Below are 22,372 nucleotides of genomic sequence, written 5' to 3'. Positions count from 1 at the left end.
TAAAAGGGCAATGTTTAACCCAGAACTTTTTTTTTAAGCCGAGTTGGAAGAAATTGTAGGCCGGTGGCAGCCCCTACGTTGTAACCCAACTCTTGAGTAACTACCAAAAAAGAGCCGGGTAGTTATTGAAAAATGCTGGGTGGTGAATCTGGCTAAAAGGGGCTGGGGAGCAAACTGAAGAGAGATGTCACATGTTTCCAATAACTTAAATTAAAAAATGTTTTCCTTTCATCACATACTTACCTTTCTCTTTGAACTATGTTTTATCTCTGGAAGGTCATGTGGCCAATTCCAAGACACTGATCACCTGACCTTTGCCAAACAAGCATGGAAACCTGACAGTAAAACCCAGTGAGCCAATTAACAGCTTTCCTGGAACAGTTCCTTTTCTTACACACATGAGCAATGCCACAACAACAATCATACAGCGAATGAGTGGAAAAACTTACAAGGTACAAAAAGTATTTGATATCTCTGAGATTTTTGAAGATGGGGAAGTCTTTCAAAACTGTAACCTATACTTTTGATATCGGCCTGTTTTATTTAGGGCCAGTTCCTAGCTATGGTCTACGATAATAACGGCAAGTAAGGAATTTGCACCTTCAAAACGAAGTCAACAAACCCAACTCTATATCCTAATAGCTTTCTGGTAAAATCAGAACTTCTTGTGCTGCTGTTTATTATTTACAGACAATAGAACTCAGCATTGCTTGTGTACATTTCAGATCTGTCCATGGCATGCGGTGTGAATCTCATTTTATTCTCCTGTTTACATAAAAGACATTTATTACCTTTGCTGAAGTCTTTGGGATCCAGGGATAAGCTGTATCCAGGCAAAGTCTCCAGTAAGAGTTTGTAGCAAGCTTTCCAGCCGGGCTCTGGGATGGTAGGGGCCACGCACTGCATGGCTGCCACCCTCTTAAAGAAAGCGGACTTGCGGTGAAAGCCGATGAGCTCGTAGAGTTCAGACAGAACGCTGTACCTCTGAATTTTTTCCTCTTCGGACAGCTAAAAAAGAGCAGAGCAGTTTTAGTCAATCATATTATCAAGGAAGGGGTTTCAATTAAACTTTAACAAATCCAAGCTATCAGTTTTTATACTGTATAGAAAGTTAGAGTCAGACCTGCCTGTGAATTGTGTGATTCCTATGTGGCTCCCTGCAACTGGCACCTTGCCAGCGGCTCGAACGTTCCCACAAAAGTGCTGATTCCTGAAGAACCAGCGTCTGCTTTTTTGACAGCTGGTGGCAGTGAGCAGTACAAGTACCATGCTCACCGTAGCCCCTATTCATTCCATATGGAGCTGTCTAAGTGAGAGGTAGCGACTCTCAATAGGCAGCAATTGTTGGCTTAAGGAAGTGGTAATCGCACAGCAACCTTACCACAGATTTACAGCTCATCCAACCCAACTGATATCTCATTGTGTCCTAATTAATGCAAAGGAATTTTACAATCACCAGGTTGGAGAAAAATCAACGCCGGGGGTGTTTACAACAGTCAGCTTTTATTTATATAAACTTTCCTTTTAAAAAAACAGCTTACTCCTGCGATTGTCTAAAAAAGCTAAATTTTAATTAGTTTGTCTTTTAAACTCTTTTGAAAACCACTACCGATGTTCCTCTAATGCTCATCGAGCAGTACAGAGCTAGCTATGGCATAGGTCCAATATTCATTAACAAGTTCTGCAGCGTAGTTAAAGATTGATATTTCCTGATTGATTTTCAATCAGGAAAAAAATATTAATGTGCCAGATGAAGCACAGATCTAATAATTGTTATGGTTATTCTCGGTCAATATTACCATTGATATAAATTAATCCTTTCAATTGACTACAAGTATTCAATATACTAACCGCTTGTTTGATGACTGATCCTAATTACAATCAATTTTACCATTATTTGTAATCTGAATATCATATATATCACTGGATTTCAAGCGTTACCATATCTATTTTGAGTGAAATTCTGCCCATATATTAACAATATGATTATAATTTGAATTGCTTTGATCGATATGGGATATAGTATATGGCTAGTATAGAACTAGGGAGACAATACTTAACTGCACTTCTCCTGGCAGGATTGACAGGTATTATAGAGTATAAAGAGTATAGAGAGGTAATAGTCCCATTATATTCTCCATTCTTCTCTGTATCTCCCCCTCTCTCTCTTTCCCTCTTCACAGTTACACCGGTCCACTTTAAGGGTGAAGGACACCTACTTGATAAAAGCCCAGGGGGTCATGGACTCGTGTAGCAAGAATGGACATGTGCTTCCACCTGAAATGTATTCTTTTTTAGCAAGTTAAAGTGAAAATAAAAAAGCACACTTACCTTTAATTCTGCTGATCCCTCGGCGGCGCTGGACCTTCTGGTCCCACGTCATCTTTAAAATCCTCTTTGTTAGCGCCAGGTGCCGCCATTTTCCCTCCTCTCTTCCAGTCTTCTTGCTGCATCACCCAATCTCACTCTGCACAAGTGTGAGATCGTGTGACGTAGCCCACTGTGAAGGAAAAAAAAGAAAGTCGATCTCACTGCGCATGCATGAGATCAGCATCTCTTTCCCCGAGTGGAAAATATGCCCCTTCTGTGCAGGCCAAGGATTGGGCATGGGCAGAAGGAGCAGCCAGAGCTTCCCGGGATGCGTGACATAGGTATCCCAGGAGGCTCTGTGCTCCCATTCAGTCTTGATCGCCGCTGCGGGGTGGTGTTGCACTTAAATTTTTACTTTACATATAAGGGTTTACCCTTTCAAAAATTGTTATTATTATTATTATTATTATTATTATTAATATTATTATTATTATTATTATTATTAAACAGGATTTATATAGCGCCAACATATTACGCAGCGCTGTACATTAAATAGTTTCCCTCTTCACAGTTACACCGGTCCACTTTAAGGGTGAAGGACACCTACTTGATAAAAGCCCAGGGGGTCATGGACTCGTGTAGCAAGAATGGACATGTGCTTCCACCTGAAATGTATTCTTTTTTAGCAAGTTAAAGTGAAAAAAAAAAAGCACACTTACCTGATCCCTCGGCGGCGCTGGACCTTCTGGTCCCACGTCATCTTTAAAATCCTCTTCGTTAGCGCCGGATGCCGCCATCTTCCCTCCTCTCTTCCAGTCTTCTTGCTGCATCAACTGATCCCACTCTGCACAAGTGTGAGATCGTGTGAGGTAGCCCACTGTAAAGGGAAAAAAAGAAAGTCGATCTCACTGCGCATGCATGAGATCACCATTTCTTTCCCCCAGTGGAAAATATGCCCCTTCTGTGCAGGCCAAGGATTGGGAATGGGCAGAAAGAGCAGCCAGAGCTTCCCGGGATGCGTGACGTAGGTATCCCAGGAGGCTCTGTGCTCCCATTCAGTCTTGATCGCCGCAGCGGGTTGGTGTTGCACCTAAATTTTTACTTTACATATAAGGGTCTACCCTTTCAAAAATGTTGAATTTAAGTCCACTTTAAATAAAAAAAACATGGAATACTGAATAAACATATTGTGGATGTACAGGTGGATTTGTGTAGTCTGTGAACATCTTGTGTCTTCCTTCCCACACAAGGTTCGGGTTGGAGTGATCTGATAAGAAGAACGTTGAGATTGTTGATGCTCCGAGGGGTCATGAGAAAGCAGCTGGTAATATACAAAATGCAAGTTTATAACAGAATAGTATAGCAAGAATGTTTGGCCAAAATAGGCTATATTGGTCACGTAATAATCTGATTGTTGAGATCAGTGTACAATTGTTTCCTGAAGATATCTTAGATTGTAAGCTCTGTCTCTGTCTGTCATTTGCAACCCCTATTTATTGTACAGCGCTGCGTAATATGTTGGTGCGTTATAAATACAGTTTATTAATCATAAGATTAATAATGAATTCCTAAGCTGGCATTTTCCAGATACGTGTAAAGAAATGCCAGCTTCTCTGTGCCTGATTCTACCCAGAAGAATGATACTGAAATGGGAAGTCCCTGGGGTAAACCGAGTCGTGTGATCTTGCTGTTGGAGCTGTTGCAGCTTTGCATCATTATAGGCATTCAATAAATAAAATAAAAAAAACCTTTTAATGAAGCAGCCCTGTGTTTTATATAATTTTTGAACCCTTCCTGACACTTGTAGTTGCACAACCCGTTCTCAGTGAATGTGTCAGTATGCCAGCCTGGGCTCACAGGGGAATCCTACAAACAACATCAAACAAGGGAGCCAAGGAACAACACGTAGGATATACATAATAAAACTTTAGAGGTGGCGGGTGCAAGAAAGTTCAGGGGGTTTTGGAAAGTAGAGATGGGTTTTTAACATCCCTGAAAAATCTGATCTAGTTTTAATTTCATTTAAATGTATTAATATTATTATTATTATTATTATTATTATTATTAATAGTAATTCTAAACAGGATTTATATTGCACCAACATATTACGCCGAGCTGTACATTAAATAGGGGTTGCAAATGACAGACAGATACAGACAGTGATACAGGAGGAGGAGAGCACCCTGCCCCGAAGAGCTTACAATCTAAGAGGTGGGGGAATATGGAATGGTGGGAAGTAGTGAAGGTTTAAGAGAGTTTAAGGAGTTTAAAAAGATGGGTATTAAGGGCTCTTTTAAATGAGCAGAAAGTAGGAGCAAGCTAAATAGTACGAGGAAGACAGAGAGTTGGGGCAGCTCTAGAAAAGTCTTGGAGCCGTGCGTGTGATGAGGTTATGAGTGAGGAAGTCATTAGTAAGTCATTGGAGGAGCGAAGAGAGCGGCTAGTGGAGTATTTTTCTATCAGGGCAGAAAGGTAAGTGGGACAATAACTGTGGAGGGATTTGAAGGCAAAGCACTGGAGATAAATTTAATTCTAAGGTGAAACAGAAACCAACGAAGAGAACTACAAAGAGATTAGTAGTGAGGGTTTAAGAGAAAGAAAAAGATGGGTAGGTGAGTTTGAAAAGATGGGATTTAGGGCTCCTTTCATGTGCAGATTGTAGGAGCAAGCTGAATAGGACGATATAAGACCATTCCAGAGAGTGGGGGCAGCTATTAAATCTTGAAGAGGAGGACCCTGCCCAGAAGAGCTTACAATCTAAGTGGTGAGGGATGTTCATGCACTTTAAAAGGATGAGAAAACATTCAAATTGAACTCTAACTTGCTCTGAGCTACTACCGATTCCTAGTTTAGGCACCAAGTCCAGCCAAATGCCATTGCAAAGTTTACTTCCGGCTGTCCGAGCATTTTCTCACTTTTAAGCTTTTCTCCCGTCTTTCTGGAGATAAGCAGCAGGTGAAAAAAATCAGGACGTAAATGTTGCAGCAAGACATGGCTGGAAACAGTAATGGCTGAAAAAGTTTCCTTACACAATAAATTAGATTTAAATCCTAATGACATTTCATTTTCTTAAGACCAGGGTAACTGGGTATCAGTGAAGCCCTGAAATGGCAGAGAAGAGGCACAGGAGGTAAAGGGATGAATAACCAATGAGTAAGCGAATACTGCAGCCACAGATTTATTTCTAATCATTTTTTAAAACTGTTAGGTGACTGTAATGTTATAACACAGCCTTAGGTTGTGAATGGAACCGATCGTATTTTTTATATATCTAAGAAATAAATTGAACATTTCCTTAAAACACATTTAATATCTCCTAAACCTGTCTGCCTGGCAAACATGTTCCAATATTTGATGTATTATAGCAGACATAACACATCTCTGTGTATTCTTTGCATAATGCAATCATTACGCTGCTTAATAACCAGGGTTATAAACTATGCAAAGATAATGAGAGTCTATTAAACTGGCATAAAACTTTCATAGCTACTAAACTAAAAATGAATACGTTAAAAAGAGGAAAAAGGACAAACACTGTACTGCAGAAAATGTACACCGACAACAATTTTATATTCTATGACAGCGAAGTCGCAGCTTGCACAAAATTAGTAAAAGGGCGGCGGTGACACTGGCAGAGCACTACTGCCACCTAGTGTTAGGATGCAAGGCTTGCAGACAGGCCAACTTATTTTCAGGTATATAGCGTTAATAAAAATTTCTGTGCAGGATCTCATTAAAACGGACCCATCACTGAGAGATTAGGTTAGCTGTCATTGCTGTCCCGGTTCTAAAAAATACGGCATGTCTGGTTGGTGTTCTAATCCTCAGCTATTACCAACTTCTGAATCACTATCCCAGAATGAGTATGCAGCTCAGGTATTTAGCTAATTGCCACCCAATCTGACATACAGCTGCATGCTTGTTTCAGGTGTGACCAACTACTAAAACGAAAAGAGTCGCTATACATTTAGGCAATTAGCATTCTTTAAAATCTGCACAGCAATGGAAGCTGGCATAATCTCTCAGCGATAGTTTTAACCAAGTCATGGTAGGGTGAGTAATAATAATATTATTATTATAGAACAATATTTATATAGCGATGTACAGGTGGATTTGTGTAGTCTGTGAACATCTTGTGTCTTCCTTCCCACACAAGGTTCGGGTTGGAGTGATCTGATAAGAAGAACGTTGAGGTTGTTGATGCTGTGAGGGGTCATGAGAAAGCAGCTGGTAATGTACAAAATGCAAGTTTATAACAAAATAGTATAGCAAGAATGTTTGGCCAAAATAGGCTATATTGGTCATGTAATAATCTGATTGTTGAGATCAGTGTACAATTGTTTCCTGAAGATATCTTAGATTGTAAGCTCTGTCTCTGTCTGTCATTTGTAACCCCTATTTATTGTACAGCGCTGCGTAATATGTTGGTGCGTTATAAATACAGTTTATTATTAAATAAGATTAGTATTGAGTTCCTAAGCTGAAATTTTCCAGATATGTGTAAAGAAATGGCAGCTTCTCTGTGCCTAATTCTACTCAGAAGAATGATACTGAAAATCCCTGGGGTAAACCGAGTCGTGTGATCTTGCTGTTGGAGCTGTTGCAGCTTTGCATCATTATAGACATTCAATAAATAAAACAAAATTACCTTTAAATGAAGCAGCCCCCTGTTTTATATAATTTTTGAACCCTTCCTGACACTTGTAGTCCCACAACCCGTTCCCTGTGAATGTGTCAGTATGCCAGCCTGGGCTCACAGGGGAATCCTACAAACAACATCAAACAAGGGAGCCAAGGAACAACACGTAGGATATACATAAAAAAACTTTAGAGGTGGCGGGTGAAAGAAAGTTCAGGGGGTTTTGGAAAGTAGAGATGGGTTTTTAACATCCCTGAAAAATCTTATCTAGTTTTAATTTCATTTAAATGTATTAATATTATTATTATTATTATTATTATTATTATTAATGAGAGGGCAGAATCGAAGGTGACGCCAAGACAACATGCCTCAGGGAAGGGAAAAATAATAGTGTTGTTAACAGAAATTTGTCAGGGGGAGATTTGGAATTTGAGGGGGAGAAAATGATGAGTTTGGTTTTATCCAGGTAGTAGTTGGAAAGTGACCGGTTCTAAAATAAAACACAACTAGTTAAGGGTGACCCCCCCCTACCAATAGCTAACATTACCTACATCTGTTTACCTGTTCATCCATCCACATCAGTATCTGCTGCAAGCTACGTACACAAACAATGAGAAAATGCAGAAATTCTATGCAGATAGAGGAGAATGAAGAGATATCTTATTACTAAAAGTTTTTGCAAAACTAAGAAAGTTTCTAAATAGAATATAGAGGGTTTATTTGGCAATGAGTTTACTGGTTGATATGCTTATACATTCAAAGAACTGGAGCAAAGATTCAAAGCTATAAAGAGTTCACCTGTCACATTAATATCATAAAGGTACATGTCCCATATAGTGGGGAATGTAGAGAGACAAAAAGTCATATGTTATATTAAAAAAGACCCCAATGCGTTCCACCTTTTCAGGGGATGTAGAGACAGATAGTGTAAAATGTACAGGAGTCTGGAGCGTGCCGACGCTGACATTTTCCTGAAATGCATAAAGAAATTCCAGCTTCTTCCTGCCTGACTCTTCCCAGTTCGATGATATGAAAATGGGTACTCCATGGGGTAAACCGAGTCAGTTCCTAACTCACCTAGAGCTCTTGCAGCTTTGCACCATTGTCGGCATCCAATAAAGATAAGAATTAATTTTTAACTAAGCAGCTCTGTTTTTTATGTCATTCTTTAACAGAGACAAAAAAAGTCAATGTTATATTAAAAATGTCTCAGTGTCCCACGCGTTTTGCCTTCTGGTTTCCTCATGGGATGTAGAGACAGATAATGTTAAATGTACAGGCAGCTAAAGCGTACTATTGTTGACATTTTCTGGATATGCATAAAGAAATGCCAGCTTCTCCCTGCCTGACTCTTCCCAGTTAGATGATATTAAAGTGAGCACTCCATGGGGTAAACCAAGTCAGTGATCTTGCTGTTGGAGCTGTTGCAGCTTTGCACCATTATGGGCTTCCAATAAAGATAATAATTACCTTTTATTTAGACAGCACTGTGTTTTATGACTATATGTTATATTAGACACGTCTCGGTTTCCGAGGCGTTTCGCCTTTTGACTTCCTCAGGGGATATAGAGATATGATGTTAGTTTACAGCAGGATTTTGAATATACCATATGGACTATTTGTCTTTGTACATTCCTTCCCCAATATATGGGACATGTACTTTAATGACATTGATTTGACAGGTGAAAAGGTGAATACAGGTAATTATAGCTTTGAATCTTTGCTCTAATTTTTCAAATGTATGAGGATATCAATGAGTACACATAACTGTAATGCCATATATATATATATATATATATATATATATATATATATAAAATGGCAGTGGCAGTTCTCCCCTCCGCACTACAGAACAATTTCCCTCCCAACCCAGCTATGAAGATAAGGAGACAAGTAGGTTTACTATAGTTGACATAGTGAGACCTAGAGCAGGGCATAGATACAACAGGCAAAATGCAATATAGCTGCTCAGAGCAGTTTACAGACAGATTATTATTCATAATGCAGTTCTTCATTAGCTCATGGAGTTTTTGACTTACCTGGCGCAGGTTGATGTAGACCACATTCTGCAGAAATTCTGAGGCCTCCATGCTTTTCTTCTGTATAGCCAATACACGTACAGCCTTCACACAAGCTTCCAGCTCAATGACCCCTGCTGCCTTAGACTGAGGACAATAGAGAGTTGGGAACACATCAAAAAAAATAAAAATTTTGTGTCTTTATAAAGACAGCAATTGACATCAATGAGTAGGAAGCTGATCCATTCTCTAGAGACCAATGACATTACTAAGAATGTGTTAGATTGTTTTGTTGAATCCATTGGCATAACTGAGAATGCAGCTAATCCACTTACTAGAATATGGGGACATCACAGAAAATGCATTAGTTTACTGACCAATAACACCACCCAGCATGCAGTCTATCCATTTCATAGAGACCAATGACATCCCTCAGGGTGCAAGGATGCAGCCTATCCATTCACTAAAGACCAATGACCTCCCTCAGGATGCAGCCTATCTATTTGCTAAAGACCAATGACATCACCAAGATTGAAGGCAATCCATTCACTAGAGACCGGTGACATCACTGAAAATGCAGCCCATTCATTACCAGAAACAGGTGACATCACAGAGTATAAATTAGTTTATACTTTTTATGAATTTTTTTACCTCCCTCTGGAATACCTGTAGGTTTGTGGTTCAGTGTATGCAGGTATTTGTAGTAGTGATCTATTAATTGAAATTGATGGATAGCATTTTCTTCCAGCCTGACAAACTACATGCAGCCTATATATTCAATAGAGATCAGTAACATCACTAAGAATGCAGCCTATCCAGACACTAGAAATAAGTGACATCACTAAGAATAAATCATATTCATTGCCCATGGGCTTTTTACATTACTAAGTATACAGCCAGCAATATTCTTGCGAATTTTGGGCTTCTTTTATTGGATTTTGAACATTCATTGGTTTTGGTCCTACCTTTCCATAGAAAGAAATTGCTTCTTTGTACTTTTCTATAATGTCATCAGGACTCAGACAGTTTTTAGCTCGTCCAATCTCCATGCTGGCATCCATATTGATCCCATTGGTGGACAGGGCACCTGGGGAACCAAAATGTACAAATGTAATTATGATTGCGATTTCTATTAACAATGATAATTCATATATAGACTCAGATAAAAGTGTAATTTAAACTTGTTTAAACTTAATTTTCCCCTTATTTGACTGGTGAGTGTTAACAAAAAAAGCAGCAAATTAATATATTAGGAGGAAATTGGTAAAGGCTGGCAATCAAAAATCTGGCTTGCTGCTGTAAAGACCCATTATGGATTCAGCTACAATTTAAAGGACTGTACAGGTAGTCAGTTTCTGTTGAATATATACAGCATATATAACCATAAAAAATCCGGAATTTTCAAAACTCCAGCACTCCTCAGGTCCGGAGGTTGCCTAATTTTTGAATGCCAACCGTTACTACTTTGTTGATCTTCAGCCTACAGACTGTCACAAAAGGATTGTCCAGACCACAAACTGGACCTGCACATCAGGAATAGAATGGAGGTGGGGAGAGATTTGAATGGCCATTCAGAATCTGCAGCCCCTGCTGTCTTCCCTTTCTCAAGTGTGAGCTCTGTTCATACCGACGGCTAAAGACCTGCTTTAGGCAATGTGAGAAGATACACAAATGTTGAGCTTGTTTATAGAGTATAATGTAATCAGCTAGGTTGATGGCAACCTCCCTTTAGTATAAACAGTGCCAATCTCTACACTCCGAAATGTGATTTTATGGTACTAATTTGGATTATACACTGAGACTGCTGATCCTGATGCAGCTGTACTTCCAGTCACCAACCTAAAATTATCGCAACTAAAAAGTACAGACAAATCAAATATTTTAATGCTTAAGTGCCATGTTTTTTCTCCAGACATGATTTTTGTAATCACTTGTGCTCCAGGAAGAGTAAAATCCCCCGATCCAGACACCGTTCTCCTTGCATGTCATAGCCCTCTCCTGTTCTGAGTCTAATTGCTATCAGTGTTGGCCAAGCCCCTATACCCCTATCATCACTTTTATACATAACTTTTTACTCAGAAGTCATGGGGAGAAGGGAAAGTGAAATATGTTACCACTCCACCAGTGGATTATCTGTGTAGTAGAATCCCCAGCCTCCCATTATCTGTGCGGAGGTATGCCTGTCTCAGCATCCCCTGCACTGACATAAAGCTGAAGGCCAATGAGCCAGCTAGTTCCTGGTTTCAATTTTGTCTTGCTATTGGCTGCTAGTCCTATTTATTCCTCTCTTGTTCCTGGTTGGGGTTCTGGTTGATGGATCCTCAGCTTGCTACCCAACTTAGCCCAGCTATACATAGCCATACAGCTTTATAGAGCTTTTGGATACCTGATCTTAGCCTCACCTCAACCAATGCTTCCTGTCTTTCCACCCACCCTGACCTTGGATTTCCAGACCTTGTTCCTCACTTGCTGCCTGCCCTGACCTCAGTCTGGCTAGACCAGCAGTGCCCACACTTCTTTGGCTTGCAAGCTACCAAGTCAAAATGATCTACCAACAATAAATATGCTAAACATATATTTATTTATTTATATACTGAGTATGACACAGAAGTGAATGAAGCTAATTAGACATTAAATGGCAGAACATTGCACAGATATTGCACTACAAGACTATAGTGACAAGAAAGGTACAGCTCACCTGTCATAGGAGAATGATGTGCTGCACAAGAAAAAGAACTGCTAATCTGTATAAAGGTATCTCAGTAATTGAACCGTGACACCAAGCCTAAACTGACATGGCTGCCCTGCACTGCTCACCTCAGATTGCCCTCCTGCCCTCTCTGCCTCCCTCCCCGCTCCCCATTGTTACACGAGCCTTCTCACGCACACACTGAAAGACTTCCCCAGCAACCCTATAGACGTGCAGCAGGGAGGGGTCAGGCAGGGCTAAGTGACTGACTCGCATTGCCTTTGCAATCAACCAAGAGATTGCGATCAATGTTTTGGGCACCCTTGGTCTAGACCTTGTCTCCCGCTAGCAGCCTAATCCTGACTGTCCCTACACCGGAGCCCTCTGTTTTTCCGACCCCTGGTATGGAGAGCCTAGGGGCTGTGACTTGGTGTTCTCCCCGCAGCAAAGTAGCCCATCGATCCATCACCCCCTGCAGGGTGCTGTAGCAAAGAACGGGAGACACCTAGACTCCGCACCCCAGGTAATTCCCTGTCCCCTGTCAGGGAAGGGGGGCAGCCCTGTCAAATAAAGAACAGGTCCAGTCCTGGAAGGCTAAGATTTGCACACTTAACATTCCTCAGTAAATTAAATATAGAATGGTATATATAATCAGTCAGAAAATTACATTTTTATCAAATCTGGCCTGTATGGGGCCTTTGATGACTGGCTGAGGACCCGATACAGAATGTATCATTCTGGTCAGTCTTAGGTCTGCTGAGATTGCTAACATCCCATCCAATATGGTGGCACCCAGCAGCAGTCTCTGTAATTAGGTAGGCTTTTACAAATAAAAAAAACATCCATAAAATAGGTTAAATCCCCAGCGTATGGAAACATTAATAAAATGCTCTGGTGACAGGACCTCTACATACTCTTGATTTGTGTTTTGTTTTGTGTTTTGTGTTTTTGATGTTTGTTTCATATATAATGCCATGATCTACAATGATATACAAAAATTTACAAACATAACTAATAGTAATATTTCTGTAATGTGAACATACTACAAATTTATTATCCATACACATGAGGCCTCCGACTACTTACCAGGGTCAATCAGCACTTCCTGAGCCCCTGTTATGTGGAGGAAGAAAGAAAATGTCGTCAATTTTCACAAAAGGTGGACTGGGAAGGAATGTAGGATCTTCCTAAACTGGTTTACATAATGAGTCAGCTATCACACTGTAAAGGATAAGTGCACTTTAATACAAAGTCTTCTCCTTACATCTAATGGAAGGTAAGCACTGCAACAATAACCTAAAATATGTACTGAATGCCAACTAATAGTACTTTTATTTTAAGGATCCTACAAACTGTATAATATAGAACAGATACGTCAAAGCTAAGAAGCTGCAGCAGGCAAAGAAAAAGGGAATGAACCGGAAGTCCACAAGCTATTTGTTTGCAGTGTTCTCCCCGGGCCCTTTTAGCTGGGTGCACCCACCCGGCACTTTTCAGTAACCACCCGGCTGTTTTCAGATGGTTACTGAAAAGTTGCGTCACAATACAGGGGCAGCCCCCCAGCTACATTTTCTTCCCAACCAGCTTAAAAAAATGTTTGTGTTCAAACACTGGGTTTGGAGATCTATGGTTTACAAATCCTGCCTTCTTCTTTCATTGGTCTGGGCAGCATGGTGGCTCAGTGGGTAGAACTCTGGCCTTTGTAGCGCTGGGTCCCAGGTTCGAATCTCGGCTGGGACACTATCTGCATTGAGTTTGCAGGTTCTCCCTGTGTTTGTGTGGGTTTCCTCCACATAATCTGGTTTTCTCCCACATTCCAAAAACAAGCAGTTAGGTTAATTGGCTTCTCCACAAAAAATTGACCTTTGACTGTATTATTGACATTTGACTATGGTAACAACATTAGATAGTGAGCCCCATTCAGGGACAGCTACTCACATGACTATGGACTTTGTACAGCGCTGACTAATATGTTGGCTCTATATAAATACTGTGTAATAATATTACCTGGTCTGTGCCTTTTACTGGCTTCTGCAGACAGAGAAATATTCTGTGGGCGTCGAGTTCCCCCTTTGCCTCCAGTACCTCCTGGGTAATGGTGTATGACTGATGCTGAGCACAGACCCTCTAATGCAGCTGCAATCAATAAAGTAAGGAAGAAAAGACCTTGTTACAAAATAAGGTCATTATTCAACAGACCATATTTGTTCCTTCTGTATTTATGTGAAGTAAATGCTATAGATCATGGTGAACAATGGACACCCTATGCTCACTCCAGCAACTTCACCTAGGTATCTGCTGATATATCAACCTACAGAGCAGAGACCAATTCTGCAAAACTTGTTTTACCTTTGAACTGTCATGATGTAACTACCGGTATGCAATTCAAAAATTGGATGTTAGTGTAATGTCAGACAAAACATTAGTTCAAAAGAAGAACTCCAAAATTAAATCCTCACCACTTTCCTGGGTACAGTGAATGGAAGTTTCCATTTCTTCCTCTGCATTGTAATGAAACTCTGCATTGCATGTCTCTTTTCTCAAATAGTACTATCTCTTGGCATTTTTTGTTTTCTCAGTTTTGGTCTGCTTTAAGTAAATGGAATAGCCTCAGTGGACATATAAGTTAGCATAGAGGTTGATCAGTAAGCTGCTCTGCCATGTGCCCAGGCCATTGTTTGGTTTTTGTGGGTGCTTTGTTAATAAATATAAAGAATAAAAAGAGAGTTTTTAGTCCACAAAAATTGTATTGCTTGACAGTTTAATAAAAAGTATTTAGGAATTCTAAATTTTCTTTTATTGGGGCTCCTGTAAAAAACAATAGGGTTGTCTGGAAATGTTTAGGTTCTTTTGCTTGACCAAATTAGTTTTCCCAAAACTAGTGCATCACTTTGAACAAAAAACCTAAGGAACTCCTGGCCACTACCTATCCAGGCATTCAGGCTCATAACCTTGTCAAATGCACGGCTCCAAGACTTTTCTAACTTGTTACTTTTGTAATAATAATTGGATCCTCAAACTACCTATCAATGCTTTCCTCAGTCAATACCTCCTCACATGCAGGGCTCCAACACTTTTCTAGAGCTGCCCCAACTCTCTGGAATGGTCTTCCTCGTCCTATTCGGCTTGCTCCTACTTTCTGCTCATTTGAAAGTGCTCCTAAAACCCATCTTTGCAGGGGTATTTCTGTGTAAAAATGCTGTATGCTTTTTGTGTTGGGAACAGAGCAACAAAGCAATATCTCTAGTTCCAATATCAATGAAAACCATACAGAATGGTGGGCCCCTATGACTGCAATAGGAACTGATGACCAATCAGAAATTATTAAATGTGTGGAAAATCTCTGCTTTCCATAAAATTCTCTTCCAAGATTAGAGAGGGCTAATTATTACTTAGACATGAATGCCCACATCAATTATTCTGTTTAAATCCCTTGTAAAATATCTGTAAGTAGCAATATAGTGATCAATAAACATGTTATATATAATATCTTACCTCCCAGCCACACAAAGTCATTGACAGCCCGTAGCAGCTCAACCGCCATGTGATAATGGACCAAAGCATCCTGGAGCATCCCAGCCTGCAGACTGAGGTCACCCACGTGTTTTCGCATGCGTCCCTGGCACCGCTTTTTGTAATGTCTGCACAGTGACAATAGTTATCATATTAGTAATATATCATGAAACATTAAAAGAAAAAACTTGAAGGAAATGCAGAGTTTACAAAAAAAAATAGTTTGTCCAGCATGTTGATTCAGTCTACAGGCTACAGAACTCTAACACCCATAAACCCTGGAAGAATCTATTATGTGCAGTGTTCTCCCCAGCCCCTCATAGCTGGGTGCACCACCTGGCACTTTTCGTGATTACCGAAAGGTTGGGTCACAATACAGGAGCCACCAACCGCCTACAGCTCCTTCACACTCTTCTTAAAATAACTTCTGGGGAGAATACTGACTTGTATGTGAGAAACCAAGGTGACACATATTGTGAAACCAAGGCAGGATTGGAGGTGTAAGGGAGATATATTTTCCCAAGATTCCTCTTTTATGTGAGGTATACTTTGACTTGGCTTGGAGAGACACAGACAGTGGTCTGTGAGAGGTCAGCTTGGCTTGGAGAGACACAGACAGGGGTCTGTGCAAGGTCAGCTTGGCTTGGAGAGACACAGACAGGGGTCTTTGTGGGAGTTCAGTCGGTCTGTGAGGGAACTCAGCTGAGAGACTCAGGAAGTCGGTCTGGGTGAGTGAGCTCAAAAGTGAGCAGAAGGTTGCTGAAAACTTGGTTTTGAGCTGACAGGGAGAAGCCCTCCAGCTGATAGACAGGGATGTCTGATGTATAGTAAGTGCCAGACAGCCAAGGTTTTCTTTTGCTGTTTTGTTATTTTATCTGCAACCTTCAATAAACCTGGTTGCAAGCCAGCTTAAAGCTGATACCTTGGTGTGTGATCTGAGTTGGATGAACCAGACAAGTGTTCTTTGACCCTAGCAAAGGCGATCCTGAGCGTAACCCCTCACAATATGCACCGTGCACAATTCTGCCAGCTGGAGCTTCATATTTTTTCATTCTTAGTTAGCAATATCTAACCAGATTTTAATATTAAGGATGTTTCGAAGCTGGCCTAAGCTTCTTCTAATGAGTGTCAGGAGATAAAGAACTGAATACAGTGCATGGACAAGCTAAGAAATGTCCTTAACAAGAACAAGTACAGTCCTTATATGGGTTCTCTTTTCTCTGTACACCTCCTCTCTCGGTAGTCTCATATCCTCCTTTGGCTTATAGTACCATCTGTATGCTGATGACACTCAAATTTATCTGTCCACCCCTGACCTGTCTCCCTCAGTCCTGGATAAGGTCTCATGCTGCCTGTCAGCCATCTCATCATGGATGTCTGACCGATTCCTGAAACTCAACCTGGATAAAACAGAACTCATCATCATCCCCCCCTCAAATTCCAAATCTCCCCCTGACATATACCTAACTGTTATAACACTGTTATTCGGCCCTCCCCTCAGGCACGTTGTCTTGGTGTCACTTTCGATTCTGCCCTCTCATTTACCCCCCATTTTCAGAACATTTCTAGGTCCTGTCACTTTCACCTACGCAACATTTCCAAAATCCGCCCCTACCTGTCCCCAGAGACCACCAAACTCCTTGTACACGCTCTTATCATTTCTTGACTGGACTACTGTAACATCCTCCTCTCTGGTATTCCACTAACCCGACTCTCTCCACTACAATCTATCATGAATGCTGCAGCCAGACTCATCCATCCTTCCTACCGCTCCCCTTCCGCTGCCTCTCTTTGTAGTTCTCTTCCTTGGCTTCTATTTCCCATTGGAATCAAATTCATCTTCTGTGTTTTGCCTTTACATCCCTCCACAGCTATCGTCCCATTTTTCTTTGTGATCTGATAGAAAAAATACTCCCCGAGCGGCTATCTTCGCTCCTCCAATGATCTACTAATGATTTCCTCACTCAACCTCATCACACGCACCTGTTTCACTGTCTGTATCTGTTTTTCATTTGCAAACCCCAATATAATGTACAGAGCTGAGTAATATGTTAGTGCTATAATAATCCTGATTATTAATATTATTAATTACAACTAAATGCATTACCTGCATGGAGTTTGCAGGTTCTCCCCGTGTCTGCGTAGGTTTCCTCCGGGTACTCCGGTTTCCTCCCACATCCCAAAAACATGTATTTAGGTTAATTGGCTTCTCCCTAACAATTGACCTTAGACTACATTAATCACATATGACTATGATAGGGACATTAGATTGTGAGCTCCTTTGAGGGACAGTTAGTGACACAACTATGGACTTTGTACAGCGCTGCGTAATATGATGGGGCTATATAAATACTGTATAATATAAATAAATGCCTTTTTATATTTTACTACACTGCTGCTCGGTTCAGCCTCCTGAAGCCCTGTGTAAGTGCTGAATATACCAACAAACCCCTCTGGTCAGTGGTTTCCAAAATACTGAAGCCAATGCATGATGTCACATGACGAGCCACTCAATTAGCGTTTTCAGAAGAAGCAATGGCAGCCCACATGAATCTCCTATGATCCTGGAAAACTCTGAAGGATTGCTCCAAAGAACACAGGTAGACAAAAGGTTAGTCCAGGTGATAGCGGACACCTAGAATACACTGATAGAAGGCACAAACCTGCTTTCTGGATCAAGCCCTACAAAGTCCTTCTTCTCATACGGAACATAGAGCAGCGGGATCTTCTCCCCGGACTTTTCGCTGGTCCTGTCCAGCCTCTTGCTCTCCAGGACAATGAAAAGAGATTCAATAAAATCCTCTACACGTTTCTCCACAGCGTCGCAGTCTTCATAGCTGCTGTAAAATGCCACGTCGATCCTCTGCTGATCCGCCACTTCTTCCTGCAGCCCGAAGACGAAGAGGCGAGAATCGTAGAGCGTGGAGCTGTAGGCTTCCTTGTGCTGGTCAAACTTCAGGAAGGTGTGAGGGAGCTCCTTGGGTGAGCTGCATTCTGCCATACAAATAAGCCCGACCACTTTGCGGTGCGTCTGAAAGTCCCCCCAATCATTGTTCTCTACGGGATACTGGTGGCGATAGCGGATGTAAAGGGCCCGCGTGGAGTTGCTGACGTTGACTTGAGACACGGAGGAGATACGTTTGTATATCTTAAAGAAGTTGTCGTTCTTTACCACCCCTACAAACTGAACCACCACGAGGAGGGTCTGATGGTCCTCAGCACATTGCATGTAATCTGGGACGCTCATGTTGCTGTTGATTGGGTCCTCTGCAAGGAATAAACAACACAGAATTATAAACACAAGCATGCCAAAGTACAGGATTCTTGCTTTATGAAAAGCCAACATTTTGGGACCCTGCAGGGTTCCTTACATTGACTTTATGAGTTCTGCACGGCACCATTTGTGGTTGCCACTAAAAGCACCCTACCTGTTTTATAAGGTCTGTATGCTGTAAGGTGTACATCCCTATCACACCCATTACCTGGAGTATGAGTTTCTCGCCCCCTCCTTCCTCTGAATTATCAATCTGATAGAAAAAAAATATCAATTGTGTCAGAAATTCAGAAAAATTTGCTATGAAAATTTCTTGAGCTATCCCAAGGAGCATTGCTGTGACCAATGTGCGGGTATGGTGTGTGCTGAAACCCAAAGTTCCAGCACAGGTATGTGGTGCTGCCATATGCTAGGTAGGGTGTATGGTGCTTCTGTGTCCCATGTAGCAGGTATGTGTGTTGTTGCTGTGCCCAGTGTGCCGGGGATGCCATGTGCTGCTGTATTCAATGTGCTTGGTATGGTGTGTGCCGGTGCCTAAAGTTCCAGGTATGCCATGTGCTGAGTAGGGTGTATGGTGCTGCTGCGTCCTAAACAACAGGTATGTGTGATGCTGCTGTGCCCAGTGTGCTGGTTATGGTGTGTCCTGATGCCAAGTTCAAGGTACGACATGTGCTGCTGCCATATGCTGGCTATGGTTATGTTGGGTCTGATTTGCCAAGTAAAGTGTGTGCTGTTAGGTCCAATCTGTGGGGTATGGCGTGTGCTGATGCCCAAAGTTCCAGGTATAGTATCTAGTGCTGCCATGTGCTGGATTTGGATATGGTGCTGCTGTGTCTGATGTGCCGGGTATGCCATGTGCTGCTGTATTCAATATGCTGGGTATGGTGTGTGTTGATGTCCAAAGTTCCAGGTACAACATGTGGTGCTGCCATGTGCTGGATATGGTTACGCTGGGTCAAATATGCCAAGAACTGTATAGCGTGTGCTATTAGGTCCAATGTGTTGGATATGGCGTGTGCTGCTGCGTCATTCTGTGCTGATACCCAATGTTTCAGGTATGGTATCCGGGGCTGCCATGTGCCTTATAGGATGCTTCTGTGCCAGCTAAAAAATGCAACGGCGTGTCTACTGTCCTGGGTTTGACATGCGCTGCTGTGTCCCATGTGATAGGTATGTTGGTGCTGTTGTCCATTGTGCTGGGTAAGCCATTGGCTGCTAAGTCCAGTGTACCAGGAATGGCATATTATGATGTGATGGGTATGGTGTGGTGTGGTGTGTGCTGATGCCCATGGTTCCAGGTATGGGTGGTGCTGCCATGTGCTGGATATGGAGCTGCTGTGTCCAATGTGCCAGGTATGGGTGGTGCTGGCATTTTCAATGTGCAGTGTATGGGTGGTGGTGCCGCTTCTAACCTGTGCTGAAACCCCCACCTACATTCCCCATCAGAAGCCTGTTAACAGGGTGACAACACAGGAAGAAAAGGGACATTGGGTTGTCACTCTAAAACAGGAAGCGCCTGAACAAAGGCTCTTGCGATAAATTCACCAATATAATATAAAATAATATAAAAAATGAAATAAAAGAGAGGCCAAGGATGATTATTGCAGGGCAGCCGGGCACTGCCACCCATCACCATGTGTCCTGCCAACCTGAGAGGGTCCCAGTCTCCTGATAACATAGGGATCAACAATGAAAGTTTGGGTGAATAATAGGTAATGTGAATGGTTCCATATGTATGGACTTTTATTGAACAGACATGCAATGCTAGCTGTGCTGTAAGAGCTCCACACACTCAGCAAGCACAACACAATGAAAACAACAAAGGGGGTCAATTCTGTCAATGGGGCCCCTAAGGGCCCGGAATAGAGCCCCAGCTGCAGCATAGAGAAAGCTGCCATCTCCTGCAGGGGGCAGCAATCACACCCCCAGCAGCTTCAGCCAATCACCCACCTCTGTCTCAGCTGTCTTCTGCCAGCTTTGCCCTCACTTCCTGCTTTCCAAGTGGGAGGAGCCAATCTTACCCGGGCGCAACCACTACGCAGGAAGATCTTACTTTCATCATGCCTCGCCTTTACTTAACCCCATGAAAAAAATCAGTGATGTTTTCTTAAATCTCTATTATTAATTTATACTGAACTAAAATAAATTAGAAGATATATTCTTTTTGTTTCCTTATAGCAGCTTAATTTATGACGTCAAGAGTACACCCTGGAAAGAACTAGCTGTGTGGTATCGTCTAACGCGGGTGACGTATACTTAACCATGCGATGATTGGCGGAAAGTGACTCGCGCCGGGTTATTGTTTTGGTAAAAAGCCAATGGGACGAAACGGCGGAGAATTCGGCTGGCGCGTCATCAGTTGCTGGATTGATCAGAATGATCTGATTTTAGGCAGCATCTTAGGCATAGCAGTTTGCATATTGGCCTCAAGGTGTCACTGCTGATTATTATTATTATTATTATTATTATTATTATTATTATTATTTATATAGCGCCAACATATTAAGCAGCGCTGTACAAGTCCATAGTCATGTCAGTGTTTTTATTATTATTTTTATTTAACATATTTTTTTTATTTGGAATTTTTTTTATTAATATATATAAAAACACTACAGACTGTATAAAACAGAGACGTTGACATTCCCTCAAACACTCCCTTGACGGAATTCTCTCTCCCCAAGATTCAACAAACCTGGAATGGATCTGGTCAAATATTGAAAACATTTTCTAGCAAATGAATTTGAAGAAATCCATTCCAGGTTTGCTGGATCACCCAGCTTTACTGGTGAAAGTGTATCCTTACCAAAGCTAAAAGAGATAAAACCCCAAATTATTTTGTAGGCTGTCTGGGCAAATACCAGTAAAAGGGGGAGGGGATGCTATCAGGTGAAAAGGCTACATTAGGCTCTATACAGGTGTTAGATTTTTATCAAGAAAATCAATCATGATCATCTAAGTAGAAAATCTAGAATATGTTCTCACCTGTTTAGGGATCCCCCATGCTAGATTACCTAATGACCAACCACTACTAACATCTATCATTTAACTAATAGAGAGGACGCAGCAGGGAGCCTCCAACACGTCCTCCCCTCTTAAAGAGGAACCATACTCAAAACTCAAAAAAAAAGCAGTTACCTTCATTCCCGCAAGGGCAGTACAATCACTATGGGGGGGTCCAGCATTGGGTCCCGCCTCGTCTCGGCATCCGCCCCGGGCGCCACCATCTTCGTCTTCTTCTCTGGGTTCTTCATACTACGTCACCTGACCCAGGCGTGAGATCAGGTTACATAGGATGAAAAAAAAATGTGCTGATCTCACTGCGCATGCGTGAGATTGGCAAATTTTTCTCTTTGAGCAAAAAGGCTCCTTCCGCACATGCCTGACGTAGGGAACCCGAGAGGCTTTGCGCTCCCATTCACTGTCGACCGCCTAGGCGGCCGAGAATTAGGGGGAAGTGCTGGGCAACTAAAAAAAATACAGAATTTTTACTTTACATAAAAGAGTTCTCCACCCTTTTATGTGAAATGAAAAATGGGAATTTAGGAACCCTTTAATAGAACTGTGCAGGCTGCTCAGCATGAGAGAATCCTTCATCCCAATATCAGATTGAGCTCATAAGCAAAGTTTTAGTTAGATTTCTGCTACCTTAGGGATAAAAGTAAGGTTTTAGATCAGGGATCGGCATACTGCAGCCTTTAGGCCAGATACGCCCTGCCGGTAGTTTGTTCGGCCTAATGCTGGCCAGCAACTCGCGGCTTGGGAGCCGGAGGATCAGCCAGGGGGCGTTAGAAACTGCCCGAGCCGCTGGAGCTCCGGTGCTGCCCCCTTCAGTTGCTCCCCTATTTACCGCAGCCGGAGTTGATACTTCCGCCGGCGCGGTAAATAGGGAAAGCTCCCTAAAGGTAAATCCCTCTCCTCCACAATGTGTT

General features: G+C 41.8%; 1 protein-coding gene across 2 annotated transcripts in view; it reads right to left on the bottom strand.

Annotated features, from left to right (window-relative positions):
* TRAPPC9 (trafficking protein particle complex subunit 9) overlaps positions 1–20,486 on the bottom strand; it is a 329,400-nt gene extending 308,914 nt beyond the window's left edge. For both annotated transcript variants that reach the window (XM_072410619.1, XM_072410618.1), the window contains exons 1-8: positions 20,394–20,486; positions 17,833–18,436; positions 15,152–15,297; positions 13,664–13,792; positions 12,743–12,769; positions 9,933–10,054; positions 8,989–9,114; positions 792–1,008 (exon numbers count right to left, since the gene is read on the bottom strand). In XM_072410619.1, coding sequence (XP_072266720.1) covers positions 792–1,008; positions 8,989–9,114; positions 9,933–10,054; positions 12,743–12,769; positions 13,664–13,792; positions 15,152–15,297; positions 17,833–18,416 — 1,351 coding nt within the window. In that variant the 5' untranslated portion in view covers positions 18,417–18,436; positions 20,394–20,486. The remainder of the gene's footprint in view (positions 1–791; positions 1,009–8,988; positions 9,115–9,932; positions 10,055–12,742; positions 12,770–13,663; positions 13,793–15,151; positions 15,298–17,832; positions 18,437–20,393) is intronic.
* Between the last annotated feature and the right edge of the window lie 1,886 nt (positions 20,487–22,372).

This window comes from Pyxicephalus adspersus, chromosome 5 (genome assembly GCF_032062135.1).
Source record: "Pyxicephalus adspersus chromosome 5, UCB_Pads_2.0, whole genome shotgun sequence".
In the NCBI taxonomy this organism is placed as follows: Eukaryota; Metazoa; Chordata; class Amphibia; order Anura; family Pyxicephalidae; genus Pyxicephalus; species Pyxicephalus adspersus.
This window is presented reverse-complemented; position numbering and strand designations above follow the sequence as displayed.